The sequence below is a fragment of the Corapipo altera genome, unplaced genomic scaffold (genome assembly GCF_003945725.1).
Source record: "Corapipo altera isolate COAL_440 unplaced genomic scaffold, ASM394572v1 61, whole genome shotgun sequence".
NCBI lineage: Eukaryota > Metazoa > Chordata > Aves > Passeriformes > Pipridae > Corapipo > Corapipo altera.
In genome coordinates, this window is record NW_020884910.1 from 7,838,023 (window position 1) to 7,855,844 (window position 17,822).

At 41.4% G+C, this 17,822-nt stretch overlaps 1 protein-coding gene across 1 annotated transcript in view; it reads right to left on the reverse strand.

Annotated features, from left to right (window-relative positions):
* CLCN1 (chloride voltage-gated channel 1) overlaps nucleotides 1-15,021 on the reverse strand; it is a 56,473-nt gene extending 41,452 nt beyond the window's left edge. The window contains exon 1 of the mRNA XM_027653422.1: nucleotides 14,837-15,021. Within this exon, the coding sequence (XP_027509223.1) occupies nucleotides 14,837-14,887 (51 nt within the window). The 5' untranslated portion in view covers nucleotides 14,888-15,021. The remainder of the gene's footprint in view (nucleotides 1-14,836) is intronic.
* Between the last annotated feature and the right edge of the window lie 2,801 nt (nucleotides 15,022-17,822).

Consider the following 17,822-nt stretch of genomic DNA (forward strand, 5'->3'; position numbering starts at 1 on the left):
TCCAACTGTGACAGTCTGCACAGAGCACCATATCCATGTTGATGCTGATACTTAAGGTAAATTACTTGTTAACTTGAGATTTTCTTGTCCTACATCACAATGTGGTCACAGGTTGGAACTGAGAGCAAAAATAACAAGCAGAGAGAACGTAAACAAACCCAGCAACAAGAGTAAGATACAGAAAATCAGATGAAAGAGAAGACAGCAAAATTAGGTTTTATAAATGGATCCCAGCTCATTCAGAGCTTTAAAGTGGATCTGACTGTCCTGGTGAGACCATCAGGCTTCAAAACTCAAAACAGAACAGCCTTTACTGGAATAAAAATAAGATAATTTGATTTTTTTAAACAGAGAAAACTTCAAGCATGCAAGTCAGGAAGCACAGAAATAAATATATAGCTTATACACAACTCTCCTCCACCCACTGTGACCTTGGTTGCAATTAAGCTGACGACCTTCTGAGCTGCTAAAATTTTGTGCTTACAGTCTATTGCCTAGGAGATTGTTTCCATACCTCCACAGCTTGGATGGCTCCTCCCCTACAGCTGCCCCTCTTCTTAAATTGCAGTCCTCAATTCCATCAGCGATTCCCTACCCTACAGCATCCTGTAGCTTCTATTAAATAATTTCTTCTTTGCATATGCTCAGAGACTTTCCAAATGAAGAGGTGTCTTACTGGCAGGGTAGAGAAGTGATTGTCTTGTCTTAGAATAAACCAAGAACAAATCAAATAGGCACAGTGTGTATACAAGTGCCAAAAAGTTAAAGAAAAAAGTAATAGTGGACTGCTGAGAAGCAGAAGACTTTCTGTAACTGGACTGTGCATCCAAAAGCAGCTAAAGTCAGTGAGAACTAGCAAACATTTAACTGTTTGAAGTGGATTCAGTGGATTTCTTATTTTCTAGGATAATAATTTTGCGTGACAAACATTCTCTGATGTAATTGGCTTGAAGACAGTTTTAGCAGAAAGGACCAAAGAACATCTACGAAATACAGATTTATTAGGGATGCTTCTAAGCTAGTGTATTCTTTTTATTTCAGCACAGATAATCTCCAGTTTGTGCCTTTTTTCCCCTTCTCTCTACAGATTGCCTGTTGCATAGGTAAAATTAATAACTGCACATTAGGTCTGTCAATCATGCTATTACACAGCAGCATGACTGTCATCACAAGGGTGGAAAGAAAGTGCAGTGATGAGCTGCATAGAGCTGGGCTGCCACAGGCTGTGCCAGGGCTCCTGGTTTTGAGTCGGATTTGGCTAATTTCAAGTGAAGAATGCTGCCTCTTATGTAAGCCATGGCCAACTAGGAAAATGTGTGGTCAAAGCTGAAAGGTTTAGGAAGAGGACTGGCTTATGAAGTAAAATTATTTGGACTGAGTTGAAACAGGAAAGTTTCAAGGACATGTTTGTGGTGTGCTTGAGCTGGGGTTGGTCAAGAAGAAGAGACCGTAAGTATGGACAGGGTATCTCCAGAAGGCCATAGCTAGGATTAGAGATATGCAAGAAAAGAAATAATGTATTTAATTTTCTTGATATATGTTCAACTTTCAAAGTCTTGAAAAGTAATTTCTTTGAAGCCCAATAATCTATAGATCTCTCTGAAAGAGCGATTACATTATATAATTTAGGGGACTTAAGGAGCAGATTGGTTGAAAAGGACAGTCATAATTTTTTACATACTGGAACTAGTGATCAGGAAGCTTGATGCAAGAAAAAAAATTAATTTTTCAGCCAGCTCAGCTCTCCATTCCAAGTGATGAACAGCCATGTGAATATTAGTAAAGAAGTGGTCAGGAACACACCTAGAAATGAGGAAAGGGACTGTCTTTTCTGATTGCAGCAGAGACATAATCAACCATAACCCTTTTCTCAGTAACATGTGAGTCTTGCTTACATTTCAGACTTCCACCATGATTAGATCAAGTGCTGTAAACTACTTACAAGAATTCCATGGTTGCCAAGTACCAAGTACTAGTTGTTGTCTGTACGAGTTTATCCTGTCCTGTCTCAGATAACCCAGACAAATGGTGTCAATATAAAAGTTATAGCACAGATGTATTATCATTACCATTCAAGATTTTTTTATATGCCTTATTTACTATGTTATACTAGTAAATCTTGTACAGTTTTGACTAAGCTTCCTGTTTTCCTTCTGCTTCCTCCATCTGAATGCAGATACCCATACAAAAGCACCTAACCATCCAGCACAGCTGAGGTCTTGCCTGTTTCCCAAAAAACAATCCCTGGTGGTAATATGAGACAAAGACTAAGGTAAACAGAGGGAAGATAGTGTTTCTCTTGCCAGCCTGAATAATAAATCCATCACAAATGAGGGCAAAGCAATTCCCCTGCAGCAATAAGCTTTCCTGTTATCACTGGCTGCTAATACAGGGATGATAGTGAGAGTCAGCTGACATTCACTGGACTCTCTCCCTCTTTTATCAGTCCCTTGCTTTGACTTGTAGGAAGGTGTTGGGGGAAGGGAAGAAGAACTGCATCAAGCAAGTGCATCCAGGTTGAAGTCCTGGGCCACTCTTGGCATGAAGGCTGCAGAAAGTCTTTTCTCTGTGGAACTTATTAAACTAAAGCTGCTGCATACTTACCAGCAAGAGCCTATTTTGACTGTCACAAGTGAAAAAGTGAAAGAAGTACTCCAGGGCTATGAAGCAGAAACAATCTCCATATGTCAAAGAGAGAGGAAGCCTAGTATTTACAGTCGATAACAAGATAAATCAGCAGAAGTGCAGGAAGTTGCCCATAAATGGCATTATGTCCCAGAACTGGCATTTAATGTCCATGCCATCTAAAATATGAAATATTTTTATTTATTATAAATAAAGCTGGAACAGGAGTCCAGGAAGTGGACGTAGATCAACATAAGAAGCTGTTGACCGAAATCAGGAATGGTGGAGAGATAATGAGCCAACTCAGAAGAGGATGCAGAGGATAAACAGTGGAAACTATGCTAACTTTCATTCAAATTGAGAACAGAAATTAGTTCTAGGAGCTGCTAAACTCAGACTGCTTATGAGAAATTACAGATTTTTGGATGCCATGTTTGTTTGTGTAACAGCATTGCTCACAGTCCTGCTCGTGCATTACTAGGTGTTCAGAGTCAGCAATAATCCCTAAGAGTGTTCATGGTATCTTGTTCAAACACTGCCCTTGGTCTGGGGTGTATATCAATTGTTGCCCATCTGTATCACAGACAGATTCTATTCCACAAACAGCGTTATATCTATAGAATATTTTGATACAGATAAGTCAGTAAACCAAAAAAAAGCAGAGATGGTCCTTGCGAATTTTTTCAAATCCCATTCCCTCTGCTGGTTGTTCTTGCATCAGGGAGAGTGTTGCTGCTCTCTGACAGGTGCACTTAGTGGCCTGGGGACCTTTACTTTGCAGGAGGAGGACAAATATTTCAGACCACAGGTTTTGTGCACCATGAGGGCCATGGGCTCACATAAGTCTGCAGGCTCCTCAGACACATTGTGCTGAGGCATAAGCTGTGCCACCTGCTGAAGACTCATTGCTCTAGGAAGAAGATGCAGCTGACCCTTGCCATGGTCAATTACAACCTCATCTTTATCAGTGTTCAAAGAGAGAAGGTGATCCAGAGGGTGTTGCTATGGTGCTTCCCTGTACCATGAGGACCACAGCTCTGGCTACAGAACTGGCTGGTGTACAGCACTGCTGGTACCAGTGGCATGACCACTGCTGGCTACGAGGTTCCTTTCTCCCCTTCTCTCTCCGCCCAAATGAAACTGCTCAAAATGCTGTCATTACACCCCATGGGATGGGGGTAAAATCTCTGTAGGTACACAGTATTCTCTTGGCTTTGGGCAGGAGGGTTCCCCACTGTCTTCCTGCAGAAGATCTTCACCAATCTAAGCGTACTTTGTGGCAGGACCACTTGGACAGGCATGTCTGTCTATACAATTTCATACTGAGTTTTGCCACACTCATCATTACAATCCTGTCCTGTCTTGACCTATAGTCTTGTACACTGAGGAACATGATTGTTGCACTAAATCAGCTGCTGCACATTCAGATCTGCTTAGAAGTGTTTTAATGTCTTTAATATCTGTGTTCTTATACCAGGTCTGCAATGTCATTTTTACCGAGACACCTTCTTCAGCAGTCCTCAGTCCACAGGAGTGTTTGGAGCCAGCTGTGAATTTTTATTCTGCCCGGCTGATAGAACTACACTGGAAACAAGAGGCAGATATCATCAAGAAGGCAGGAGGTCAGCACTCCCTAAAGGACTCCTGGTATACTCTCCAACCAGATAATAATGCTTCTTTCACCTATATCCATGTGGAACGAATCAGTCTGAGCTGCTCCTTACTAGACAGAACCTGCATCTTGCACAAGAACATCTCATGGACAGCCTCTGGCACCTAACTGTTGTCCTTCCCAGATGACCATCCACTCTCCGTAAGGGCTGTTGTCACTTCTTGCTGGCCTGATGGTCATTTCAATATGGGCATTGTAGGACCTATGGAAAGACAGGTCCAAAGGCTTTGGAAAATGCCATGTACCTGATCATCTTGCCATACCTACACATAGTGATGGCTGCCAGCAGAAGGATATGGCAAACATGCAGTTGTATCAAGAGGTTTTGGAGCTGGATGGGTATTTGCCTTGTGATCCATCATTTTACAGTTAATGTTGGCAGAAGTAGAATAAGGTGTAGGATTTGGAAGTTTGATTGTCCTGACATGTTGGTTTTTTTCTTGTCATTGCTGCAGCTCCTCTGGGAAACAGATCATATCATACATTTCCTCTACACCCTGAAGAAAAAGAGGGTTCTAGGAAGCATATCACCTGCATTCTGGCAGAGGGCAGCACTAATTTTAAGAATCTGAATATTTAGAAGGTTATCAGCACACTTTGGACTGAAGATTTAGGAGAGAATCATGCGTGCAAAAGCATTTTTTTCTTCAGGCTCTTTCTATGAAGGATAGCAAAGTTACAATAATTCTGTATCCTCAGGTGCAGGGCAGATCAGAGTCTGTGAACAAACAAATTAGACATAGAAAGCAAATATGGTTCAATGCAAATGAAGTACCAAAACAGGAACCAAAGCAGGTACACCTGCTTCTCCAGACTGGTTATGGAATCAGCTATGTCAGTCCTCCACATTCAGTAGCAAAATGCCATCAGCTGATGATTGTTCATTCTCTTTAGACAAGATCCCTTTACTACAAACCCAAGCACACTGATCTGGGAAAGTGGGAAAAAGAAGGTAAAAGCCTACACATAGAAAAAGGAGTTGTGTTGGAAGTGGAAACCACTAGAGGTTCTGAAAGAGTCAAAACTCTTTGCAGAATGATTTAGAAAGGGTATGCTGGAATGTCTAACATTACACTATTTGCTACATAGCATTCAAGCAGTTTTTCACAGCGAAGGAACAGTAAAAGTAGAGAATAAGGATGACATAGGGTAGCTCAGGGCTGTAGCTGAATGGGGAGTGAAAGGTACCATGAGGAAGGACTACTTGCAGATATTCTGCCTGTTTCTGGGCCCTTGTGGTGAGGGGCTACAAGCCAGGATGGAACAAGACACTCTACCCAAGCTATGCACAGAAAAGGCTGCCTGTCACACTGTACACTGGCCTAATCAAAAGCCAGTAATATATCAGACCTTGACCTTCTTAGTCTCCCTTGTCCCACATCCCCAGACAAAGTGTCGAGTCTGGTCTTTTATCTTTTGGTATAAGGCAGCTAAAGAAAAAAAAGAGAACTTTTCTGCAGTCATGGCATAAGAGTAGTTGAGACTGCTTTTGAAATATAGCTCAGTTAAAGAAGAGAGAACACACAGCAATTCAAGATTTTTCAGTGTGGCCCGAACCTTCACAGCTGTCCCAAAACTGTGAGCAGCATAAAGAAAGGACAGTCACATTCCTTTCCTTGCACTAGCTTTGATATTTCTGCTCTGAGCATTGTGAAAGGTAAACTGACAAAGAAATATTCATATCCTCATGCAGTTAACTGCTCAGTTGTGCTCTGAGTGAGTTCACTACAGGTTAGAGGAGCAGCATGTAAGTACCAGGCTATTCATGTGGCTGTCAACATATCATGTCAACTACAAAGTGCATGCTCATGTGCAGCACTGAAACATACGTTTAGGGAAGAGAACTTTACTTAGCCTTTGCTTCATCTTCCCAAAAGAAAGATTTCTATGTACCTCTGGAATAAAGTTCCTACCCCACTCTGGCTTTTTCTACTGTCACTACTCTGTGGCACAGCTGTGATAAATTTAATGCTGCATTTGCCATTACTTGGAAAAGCTTAGGTGATCCTGCAGCTCTTTTGTCCTATGAGCCTGAAGCATTATGGACTTCAAACTAATGGAAATGAGGTTTCCAACATGCCCTATTTCTATATGAAAATGGAACTAAAAGCAGCCTACCCTCAGTGCCATGTCCTCTATCTCTGATAATAAACTTGATGCCAAGCAGCATTAATATCAACTACCTCTCTGGTCTGGATAAGGGCTAACAGTGTAGTTAAGGAATTCAGAAGAGTAAAAATGGTTGAAGAATTGTACAAAGACTTTAACAGGATGATTGAGCAATAAAATCACAGAAGTCAAAATAAATCTAAAGTGATTACTGTGAGGAGGAACAGACATTCTAGCTTTGCATACCCCAGAATCCTCCAGCTGTTGCTATTTAAACTTTTACTATTTAAGAATAAGGTCTTGGGGTTACACAGAATGGTCATGATAATGATTCCCTCAGCATTTATTTAGAATTACAGGTTAAGAAGAAGGAAAATAAGACTGAACTAAATGCAATATGGAACTACATCTGAGTAAGGTTTGCCTTTCTGTTTCCCCCAGTTTAAAAAAGAATATAATAGAACTGGAAGAAGTTTCAGAGGATGGTCAAAATTATGGAATAGCTGCTGTATGAGGAAGAGTTAAATAGACTTGAACCTCCCAGGCTGAAAAGGGCAAGGAGATCTGGACATGAATAAAATAACGAGTGATTTGAAGAAAGTGAACTGAGATTTGTTTTGCTGTATCTCAGGAGGTAGGGTCAGTTGTTCAGAAGGGTCAGTTCAGAAGAACAACAACAAAAAAGTTGATCAAAAACTATTCATCTTGTTCTACTGAAGTCAGAATTTCTTGGAACTTAGATGCAGGCAAAGAGTTTTAATTTGCTTCTCCATAATAGAAGTAAATGACAGGTTTGTGTAAATCACTTAACATTAAGGGTAGATAAGAGAGTTCATTACAGATGAAGAATTAAAAATACATTCTGCATCATATTTAGAAGACAATAATCTTGTAGACCAGTAGCTAACTTGCACTGCTGTTCCTCTGAGTACTTTAGTTAATTACAGAATCGCAGAATAGTTGAGCTTTGGATGGGACGCGTGCTGTCTTGTCCAATACCATGCTCAAGCAGTGTCAACAGAAGCAGGCTGCCCTAGGCTATGTCCAGACAGATTTTGAATGTCTCCAAGGATGTAAACTCTACAACCTCTCCAGGTAACCTGTGCTAGTACTCAGTCATGCAAATCCTCTTTCTTTATGTTCAGACAAAAATTCCTATTTCAGTTTGTGCCATTTCCATCTTGTCCTGTCACTGGGCACCAATGAGAAGAGTCTGGCTTCACCACGTTCAGTCTTCCATCAGATGACAAGAACTCACCCGAGACTTCTCTTCTCCTGGTTGAACAATTCCAGCTCTTTCAGCCTTTCCTCAGATGTGAGATGCTCCAGTCTCTTCATCATCTCTGTGGCCTTTTGCAGAACTCTTTTCAGTAGCTCCATATGTTTTTTGAACTGGGGAGCTTAAAATTGGACACAGGACTCCAGGTATGGCCTCATCACAGCTAAGTGGAAGGACAGGATCACCTCCCACAGCCTACTAGCAACACTCACCCTAATGCAGCCCCGGATACCATTGGCCTCCTTTGCAGCAAGGACACACTGCTGGCTCATGTTTAACTTGGTGTCCACCAGGACCCCCAGGCCAAGCTGCTTTCCAGTCAGTCAGCCCCCAGCATGGATTGGTGCATTGGATTGTTCCTCCCCAGGTGCAGGACTCTACACTTCCCTTTGTTGAACTTCATGAGATTCTTCTCTGCCCATTCCTCCACCCTGACAAGGTCCCTCTGAATGGTAATGCAAACATCCAGCATATCAACTGCTCATCTGCAATCTGCTGAAAGTTTACTTAGTTCCATTATTTAGGTAATTAATGAAGAGGTTAAACAGTACTGGATCCAGTATTGACCCTTGGTGTACAGTGCTAATGAGTGGCCTCTAGCTGGCCTTTGTGCTATTGTTCACAACCTTTTGAGCCCTGCAGTTCAGCCAGTTTTAAATCCACTTTGAGGTCCACTTGTCTAGCCTTAATCGTCTTCCTGAGGATGTTGTGGGAGACAGAGTCAAACACATTGCTAAAGTCAAGATAAACTAGTCCATTGGTTTCCCTTCATCCACCAAGCTGCCATCTGATCACTGAAGGCTATATGTTGGTTAAGAGCGATTTTCCCTTCGCAAATCCTTGCTGGCTACTCCCAGTCACCTTCCTGTCCTTCATGTGCCTGGAAATGGTTCCCACGATGAGTTGCTCTATCACTTTTCTGGGGATTGAAATGAAGTGGGCCAGCCTGTAGTTTGCTGGACTTCTTGTCCTTTTTGAAGATGAGTGACATTTGTTTTATTCCAGTCCTCAGTAACCACTGTGAATCCCTATGATCTTTGAAAGATAAGTGAGAGTGGCCTTGCAATGAGATTGACCAATTCCCTTGTACTTGTGGGTGCATTCCATTAGGTTCCATGGATTTGTGCATGTCCAGTTTGTTTAAACACTTCCTGACCTCAGCCTTTTCCAATGAGAGTCCTTGCTCTTTGTCATCTGGTCCCCTGACCATTTTTTGCTGTTGATATACCTGTAGAAGCATTCTTGTTGCACAAGATTATGTACTTAAACACTGCGTTTCTTCACATCACCAAATCAGAAAACAACATACCACATGTAATTTGTCAGAGTTTTTAGACCTACAGATAATGGTTTTCTTTGAAAATGTGTAGGTGCCACTCACACTTGCATTATCAATGCAATAGATACAGTGAAGGTGCTTTGTATTTTTATGTACTTTTAGAATCCACTCTCAGTGCTGATAGTTGATAAGCAAACATTCCTGATCCATGGCCTTTTATAAATATGTTATGGAAATGGATGACTGTGACTCCCAACATCCACTTGGTTCCTTTATGGACACATAAGAATCAATTTCTTCACCAGGAGGCAGGAATTTGTCGTAGAGGTACATGGCTGAGTTTTAACAAAGTGAGCAAATCCTTTAACCCTCCCTATATCCTTATCAATGTCAAAAGACTAAAGTGTCTGTTGCAGTTACAACTCACAGAGGATCTCTTTGCTAGTCCTATGTTCAGTGTGAAGAATAAAAAAACATAACATGCAAAGAACCCACAATATAATCTGGTTCCCCAAGAAGTCCTGCGTCATTCAGTAGTAAATGTAAACACTAAATAAGCAGATTCTGTCTGATAAGGTGCTCTCCAACATTATTAACCTATGTTTGTTCTCCCTCTGTGTTAATGAGTTAACAGTTATCATTTATTATGCAGGTATGTGGAAGCTGTTCCATCAAAACTGACAACAGCAACTTACTGCTACTTTGCTAAAGCAAACATTGAAAAAATAACTTATTTTTATGTAGTGTTTACCACCAGCTTCTCTCCAGCATGTCCATGTTTTTTGCTGTGATTTCATGGAGATTCACAACAGTAGTCAAGTTTACCTTGGGGATTTTTATTTGCTGTACATTTCAGTATTGATGAATTATTTCTCATTTACCATACTTTGTATGCCACCTGCTGTACAGCTTGGGCACTAATTTCTGTATTCCAGTTGCCCCTCTACTGCCATTGTTGAGAACTATACTAGCAACAGGTCTAACTTTTTTTAATGTCAGGAATTCTAGTACATGGTCTTTCCATACATACACCCCCTGCCACAAACTTGCCTGAAATAATTTAATCTGCTACATTGCCAAATTAGCATATATCAGCTGCCAAAACAATTATGTACTTTCTTTGTCCATATATTAAAGCTTATAGCATGTAGCTACCCTATTAAGTTTCAAACAAATGTGGGATGCCCCCATATGCCATTTATACACAAGCAAGTTTTCTTACTTTTTACAGCACAAGATCAACAGCAAGGTTTAAATTGATCAGCATGCTACCAGCCCCTGGGGTTTATTTGTTGGGCAGGAGGTCTGTACAATCCATGGAAAAGCTTAAATTTTGTAGATTATAAATAAGGGATATGTAGCTGGACAAAATCACTGAAGTATATTCTTACTGCTACTGTGCTATAATTGTGACAGCTTTCTCAGGAATAGACAACTGCAGTGCTGAGGGACAACACCACTGCTATCCCACCAGCTCCTGGTGAGAGAGCTCCTGGTGTGAGAGTTTCATTTTGTACCTGGACACTTCAGGTGGTTTGGAAATAACATTTTAAAAAGTATAATTCTGTACACCTTCCCAAAAGAACCAAATACCTGACTGATGCTGGAAATGTGTGAAAAAATATCTTCCTGCAAGTAGAAGAAAAGGTCCCTTGCACCCCCTGCCACAATGGTGCTATCCAGAGCACAGTGTCTTCAGGGAAGCTGCTCCTGTGGTTCAGTACAAGGACAACGTAGGCAACAGCCAAATGACAAGTGGCAGGAAAAGTCTTTAGTGCCATATCTGTTGCATGTGCTACTGACCAAACTTTCTCTATGGGAAAAAGCATTTAGGTCAGGAAAATACAGCACTAGTGTGCAGCTGTGGGTGTCACCTTGGGAAGTCTTGCCTGGATTGTTTTCTGGACAGGTTGAAGGAGCTGGGTTTATTCACCCCAGAGAAGAGGCTGAGGGGGATCTATTTGGTGTCTGCCATTACCCAGAGGGAAGGTATAGACAACACAGAGCCAGGCTCTCCTCAGAGAGGCACAAAGAAAATGCAAGAGGCAAAAGCCATGACTTGAAACAAGGAAAATTCATGACCAAGGAGGTTGGACAGGATACTGCCAGAGTTCCCTTCCCATCTAGATCTTACTATGACTCTGTTTTTTTTTGCTTTGATAGAAACAAAAACAAAATAATGGCAGGCAAACTTCAATTATTAATAGAACTATGGAGACCAGACCTGCTAGCAATACAAACTGGAAGTGAGAGAATTTCCTCAGTAATATGCTAGGTCTCACAGCAGAGCTTATGGCCACAGCAAAATATATCAAAAAAATTCCTAGGTAGGGCAGCTCTGCACATCTCTCCCATGCAGTGATGGACTGAGTCAAAAATTCCTATTTTTCTTTTCTTCTGTCACAGTCAGCAGCCTACATCTTGCCATGTACAGCTTGGCCCCGTATTCATCTGCATCTTTTGTCCTCTCCAGCTTTAGAACCGGCAATAGAAATCTGCACAAATGATCTTTCTCATGACCTCAGTTCTCCAGGTCTCTTCTGCCTTCTAATATTACTTTCTGTATGATTGACAACATCTTCAAAAAGAAAAAGAGGAGAGAGGAGCTGTGGAGAATCCCCCCTCTGCCTTGGGACAGCACAGGGAAAGGGTCATATGGGATATTTTTAGAACAGAATCCAATGGCAGGGATGTGAGGAAGGCACAGAGAAAAACACAGCTGTGAAACCTAACACTTGGCTTCATAGATATTGAGAGCAGGAGTGGCAGAGAAACAGATTGAGGAGACGCAGCAGAAGACAAGTGAGGAAAAAGTATATGACGATAACAAGAGAATGGTAAAAGAGTAAGTGACAAAGAGGCAATGAATACCTAGTAAAGAAATGGCTAAAATAGATTATTGGAGAGGAATGGGGAAAAAAAAGCCAGGAGTGAAAAAAATTAATAAAGTGGCCATATTATATAAATAAGCAGAGATACTTCAATCATAGAAGGGACCTAAGCACAAGAAATTGTCAGATGACTCATCAGCACTCTCATGTAGACCATTTGTGACCTTGACGGCTGACCAGCAACTACTCACTCTACCATATCTCCTCATCCCAAAGTATAAGTTACTTCACGAGTAACTTAGGTTATGGATTGTGACACTGCAATACATTTTCTAAATCAGAGGAAAATAGAAATCATTCCTACAGTCTTTGAAGTCAGGTAGTGACCTGCTGTCTCTCTTTTACTACTGATCAGCATGCCCAAAGAGCAGCGATTGCTTTATGTCTGATGTCTTGAAATGAATGTATGCTGCATTAGTTCAGAAGTGCTCTCTGCTATTGTTCACTCACTAAACAAGAAAGAACTAACATGACTGAGAATACAGAGTGAAGAGAGGTAATGATGACATTTGAGAGGAGCCTGCTCCTAAAGATAGCATTTAAGGTGTAAAATTGCTAAGATACTCAAGTCCTGAAAGTGTCTGGTATCCACTTAAGGCAACTACATCCAGAATTACGATCCCTTTTTCACTTGCTACTTAATCCTTATAAATGTTATTAATTTTTCGTGTTTTGGGAAATAATTTATTCTTCATTGAGATTCAGCGCCTACTTAACACTAATGCTTGGATTATATCCAGCAACTAGCTGCTCTCAGTAATTAGCTGCTACTCTGCCTATGATTCCTGAGGACTTGAATATAGATGGTCATTCTCAAAGAATTCCCAACTTTACAGTCATCTCTTATGAAACAGGTTGTAGCATGGCTGCCTCCTTATCACAAAGCTTATCTGGGACTTGAATTCAATAAAGAACTGATCCTTTTGGGTTTACCTATGCAGATACCTCAGGAATCAAACGGCTACCATTTATTACACTATCCTGACCTGTCCAGAAGCCTAAAAGAACTCTCAATTGCAAATATTTGGGATAAATTTATGAATAAATTAAGATCATGTAAGACATTTTCTTTCTTTCTTTCCCCAATAGCTATTCAGTAATATACAAATATTTTGTCAACGACTTGCCTTCGCTCACATAATACAGACCACGATCTTTGAACTCAAGAAATCTAGTACTAGTTGTGTCTTCCCACATTCAAGAAAACTCTCATTAGTCTAAATACTCTGACTAGTCTAGTTCTACCCTAAAGAACCTAAAACTGAAAACTGTAGATATTCATGAGTTTGTTACATTTGCAGAAGAAATATAGACATTTTATCCAAATAGCATACTTGCTATTTCTGCATCTTTTTCTGTCCCATGCTCTCTTCTTTACCACTGCTTTTGTTCAGGTTTTTATTATTTCCTTACAGTTCAGTGTCTTATGCAATCATTACAAGTTTGTTTACTATGCAAACAGGTCACTGCAGTCCCATTATGTTCTATATTAGGCTCAGTCTTGATGCCCCAGTGTTGGTACCACTCACTCCGAACAGTGAGGATGACTCTTTTTTGTATTGGACAACAAAGTCAGGCTGCCGGAGATGAAATATATCATAATCCAGCCTTTCCACTATAATGATTGTATCCTTCAGCAATGTTAGTACTTTATATGCAATAAATAGGGCTCTTAGTAAAACATTGTTGAGCTGAGGGCATGTGCTTGTGATATGCCTATTTGGAGCACTCAGAAATTTACATTCATTACATAAGTCTGAATTTTAAATCAATATTTCAGTCATAAAGGGCTATATGGTCACATCAAAGATCATACAGTTCTTCATTCATCTGTAAGGCACTATGTCCTACACAAGAGCAGTGTTCAGCAGCAGAGAATTTTGAACTGAAAGCTACTCTCCTGTTCTTCAGCTCAGCTTTCTGCTCCCAAAAACAATCATACCTTCTCCTTAGTAAATCAGATATTCTAGAAACAGAAACCAGAAAGTGTAGCAACAGCCTTCATTCAAATATCTGTAAACCAAAGCAGTACAAGACCCTACTTGGATGTGCCCAAGAGACACCATAGAGCAACAGGTAAAAAAGTCTCCATCTTTCTTTTCAGTAGCTTAAAGAAGATGAGATTTCATACTTTCCTCAGCCTCAACACAATCTTATTTGTCTCTAAACACTGCTACCAAAACTTTGCATGCTCAGGTCACTAATCATTTTTAGAGGCTGGGATTCCCTTCGTGCTGCTCCACAGGCAATCTAGAATGTATGATGCTATGTTTCACCTCAGTGACCAAAGTGGCTTTTTAGACACAGTACAGGCTGCTACCTCCACTTGCCCAGAAAAGTGTGAGGACTTACAAGATGCAACAAATCTTAGTTCTCCTAGTTGGTGATAACTCTTTAAAGTAGTTAAAGCAGAAAGTGGTGCAACAGTTCATATCCAAATACCTATAAAGCAAAGCAGTGCCCGACGCCAGTTGGACACGCCCAAAAGATGTCCTAGGACAACATGCTCCATGCTCTCACAGCACCTGTTAACAGCCAGTATGGCAGAATCCTAATCACATCTTCTGGGAGCTGCAAGGAAGGGCAGGGAAAGGTTTCAGTGTCTTATCTGTGGTTGTCTGGAAAAAGGAAACCCATTCACAACCAGCAGTTGAATTTCTATGCATCTCTGCAGAGTAGGCATTGCTACAGCCCTGAGTCACTCCAGCACCTTTTTCCTTGTCTGGTGGTGTAAATTTTTCATCCACGTGGATTAGGATCAACTCTCATTTTCATACTGAGCAAAGGAAAATATGGCCTCGTTCTCTCTTGGAGGAAGCCACTACTGGAACAAGTTCTCAGGCAGATCTCTCACAGAGTCTGTCTAATGCAAACAGGAAAGGATATTTGTAGGCAAAGAAAGCATTGAGCCCCTTAAGCAGAGAACGGAAGCCAGCTATCATGTAGGAAACATTCTGTCCTGCTGCAGGTATTGTACTCACCAGTGTTTGTTGGTATCTGAACGCTTTTGTTGGAGAGGCATCCCCAGTCATATCCCCAGCAACAGTGTCCTGTGGGATTAGGGTTTGTTCAGGACAATGTCTTCCTATCTGCCGTCCACAGCAGAATCATGGAGTGAAACAGGCGCAAGGCTTCAGCTAAAATCCCACAGAGCACCCTGAGAGAGAAGGTTACTGGTGAGGGAAAGACAGAGAGGGAGAGTGTAACCAGAAACTCCCTGCCCCCTCCTGTTCAGTCTGCTTGGACACAGCAGCCGCTTCCCTGCCTTAATCTCTCTCTGCTGACCTGGCAATGGGACAGCTCAGTAAATTAACAAGAGGTAACATTTCCCTCTCCTCTCTCAGGCAATGTCATTCTTCACTGCATTTGGAAAGGGTGGGGGACCATAGAAAGAATAGATGCTGACAGCAGAGAGAGACTAGGGATAAAAAGGGTGGAAAAGAAAAATTACCAAAATTAGAGACAAGAGAACCATCCTGCAACTTCAGTAGGATTATTCCTACAACTCGTTTCAGGGACAACTTTGTGAAGTGTCAGCATCTGAGAGGGCAAGTATTCCTAGCTGGCTGTGGAAGAATATTCTTTATATAAATTACAAGCTGTCTTCACATTTAACGTAATTTTTCTTAAAGCACATCCATTATTGCTCGTTACCTCACCATGAATAAGCAGCCTTCCTCACAGTCTTAATACCTTCATCCATGGGCATAACCAACACTCAGTGTCTTTTCATCCAGAATCACAGAATGGCTGATGCTGGAAGGGAGCTCTGGAAGTCATCAGGCCCAACTTCCCTGCTCAACCAGCGCCCCTGGAGCCAGTTGCTCAGAGCCATGTTCAGACAGCTTTTGAGTATCTCTAAGGATGGAGACTCCGCAACTCTCTGTGCAATGTCCTCCAGTGCTCAGGCACCCTCATGTAAAGACATGTTTTTATTCTTGTTTTAAAGTTGGTGGGGTTTTTTTCTTAATCTCTGACTAGAAATGACATGGGAATATAGAAGACAACAGAAAAAACTATGCTCAACCAAATTTTGTTATACCTAAATCCAGTCAAAGTTGTTCAACAGCACAGTCAGGAAGGGTTTGTGGGCTCTTGAGGATTCTGGGACATCTGCAAGGTTGCAAAGTAGGGAGGTCCTGTGTCCTACCCTGCTGTGTGTTTTGGGCCTTTGCCACAAGAAAAGCAAGGTGGAACTAATAGTATAGAAAGCACAAAATCAGGGTGCTGCTGCGTGCTTCTGCCTTGAAGAACAGCACTGAGCAGCTGTAGCAACAGCTACATCCTCAGCTGAGTCAGTGCTACTGTCTGCTGTACCCTGAGGCAGCAGCAAGCACAGAAGTGTGTGGGGAAAGAAGCAGATAATATAGGCCACAGATCTTTTCACAGACAACTGCTCATTTTTTTTATCTGCTATCTGTAAAGCTTTTCATTCAGGGAAAATGATAAATCCTATATCTAGGCAAAGCAGTTACTTAGAGCAACGTCATGACTTCCTAAGCTGCTGCTCCCACTAAATAAAGATGGGTTATGTAAGGTTATGTGAAAGGTGAAAGCATCTCCTTTATTAAGGTTATTCAGTCAAGGACTTTTTAAGTGCAAAAGTTGGGAAGCCACAACTAACACCACAGAGACCCAGAACTCAGAGACAGAGAGAGAACAGAAATCATGCAAAAGACCAAATATCTAGTCACTATTTGACAGGCCATTAAGAAAACTACAGCCACAGCTTTGGACAGGTCCAGCCTGGACTTTTTAACTATTATGAAGAGGGAAACAAGAGGAACATAAGGATTTGAACTAAGTCTGCGGGACTATGCAAACCTTGATAAGGAAAAGGGTTGGGGAGGAACAAAAAGGGAAACAGATGGAAAGGGACAGGCTTTGTGAAAACCAAAGCTGGTCAATGTCTGTCCTATCTTCATATCAAATGCCTTCTTCATTATCTTTCCACGAAATCTCATTATCCCATGCATATGACACTGTAAGTTTGAGATGCCAGCAGCTGGCAAGACTGGCATGAGTGAATTTGGGGTCAGCAACTGCAGTCAGACCAGGGGTGTTGGGGTTCTGGGGACAGGAGCTGAAGCAAGTGGGGTCTCAGCATCAGTAGCTGGAGCGGCCACAGCTCTCTGGATCATCTCAAGGGGTGCCCAGAGTGTTAGCTACAGGTCAGACCTGTGTGAGGAGACCTGGCACTACTAACTGGGTCAGACCAGGGCTGTAGGCAGCCCAGGCCTGTGGTCTTAGCAACAGGAGTGCCCAAGTGTATGCTCCAGCCTCTAGGATAGGACCAGTACATGTCCCTGAATGCACCTGCCCGGGCATAAAGCCCAGGATTTCTGGGCTGGGCAGGAGGAATACCCAAGCCAGAGATGCAAGAGGCAGTGGCAGTTTGTAACATTCCTTAACTGCTTTTTCTGTGTAAATTGATTTAGAAAATTTAAGCCTGTGCTCAGTGTGACCTCTTCTTCTCACCCTAAGTCACTTTACAAGTGACTAACAGCTAGCTAGTTTGTGTTTTTTCTTTACAAACTGAGCATAAAAAAATCCAAATCTAAGTATTTTCTTAATACAGTATGATGCTTACCTTTGTCAAAGCATGATTTCTATGGGAGGTGTAACTGTTCATCCTTATTTTGCAGCTGCAAATCAAAACTTTCAGGAGTGACAAAGAAAATTAAAATAAAAAAAAAATTAATGGCCTGAACAATAGCAATTCCAGTTATATTTCTAAGTTAGAGAAATGAGTACAACTGTGAGCTCTTTCAAAGAGGTAATGAATTACACAGATGTCATCTTAAGAATTTGTGCATGCAGGCGGAAGAGTTTATGCAAAACCACATACTAAAGACCAAGTTATACATAACACTTACCATAAACAAGGTACCAAATGCAGATGAATGGAAACAAAAGAATACCTTCACAAGAGAAAATTCTGTGTGTAGGACTGGTAAAAGCAGCAAC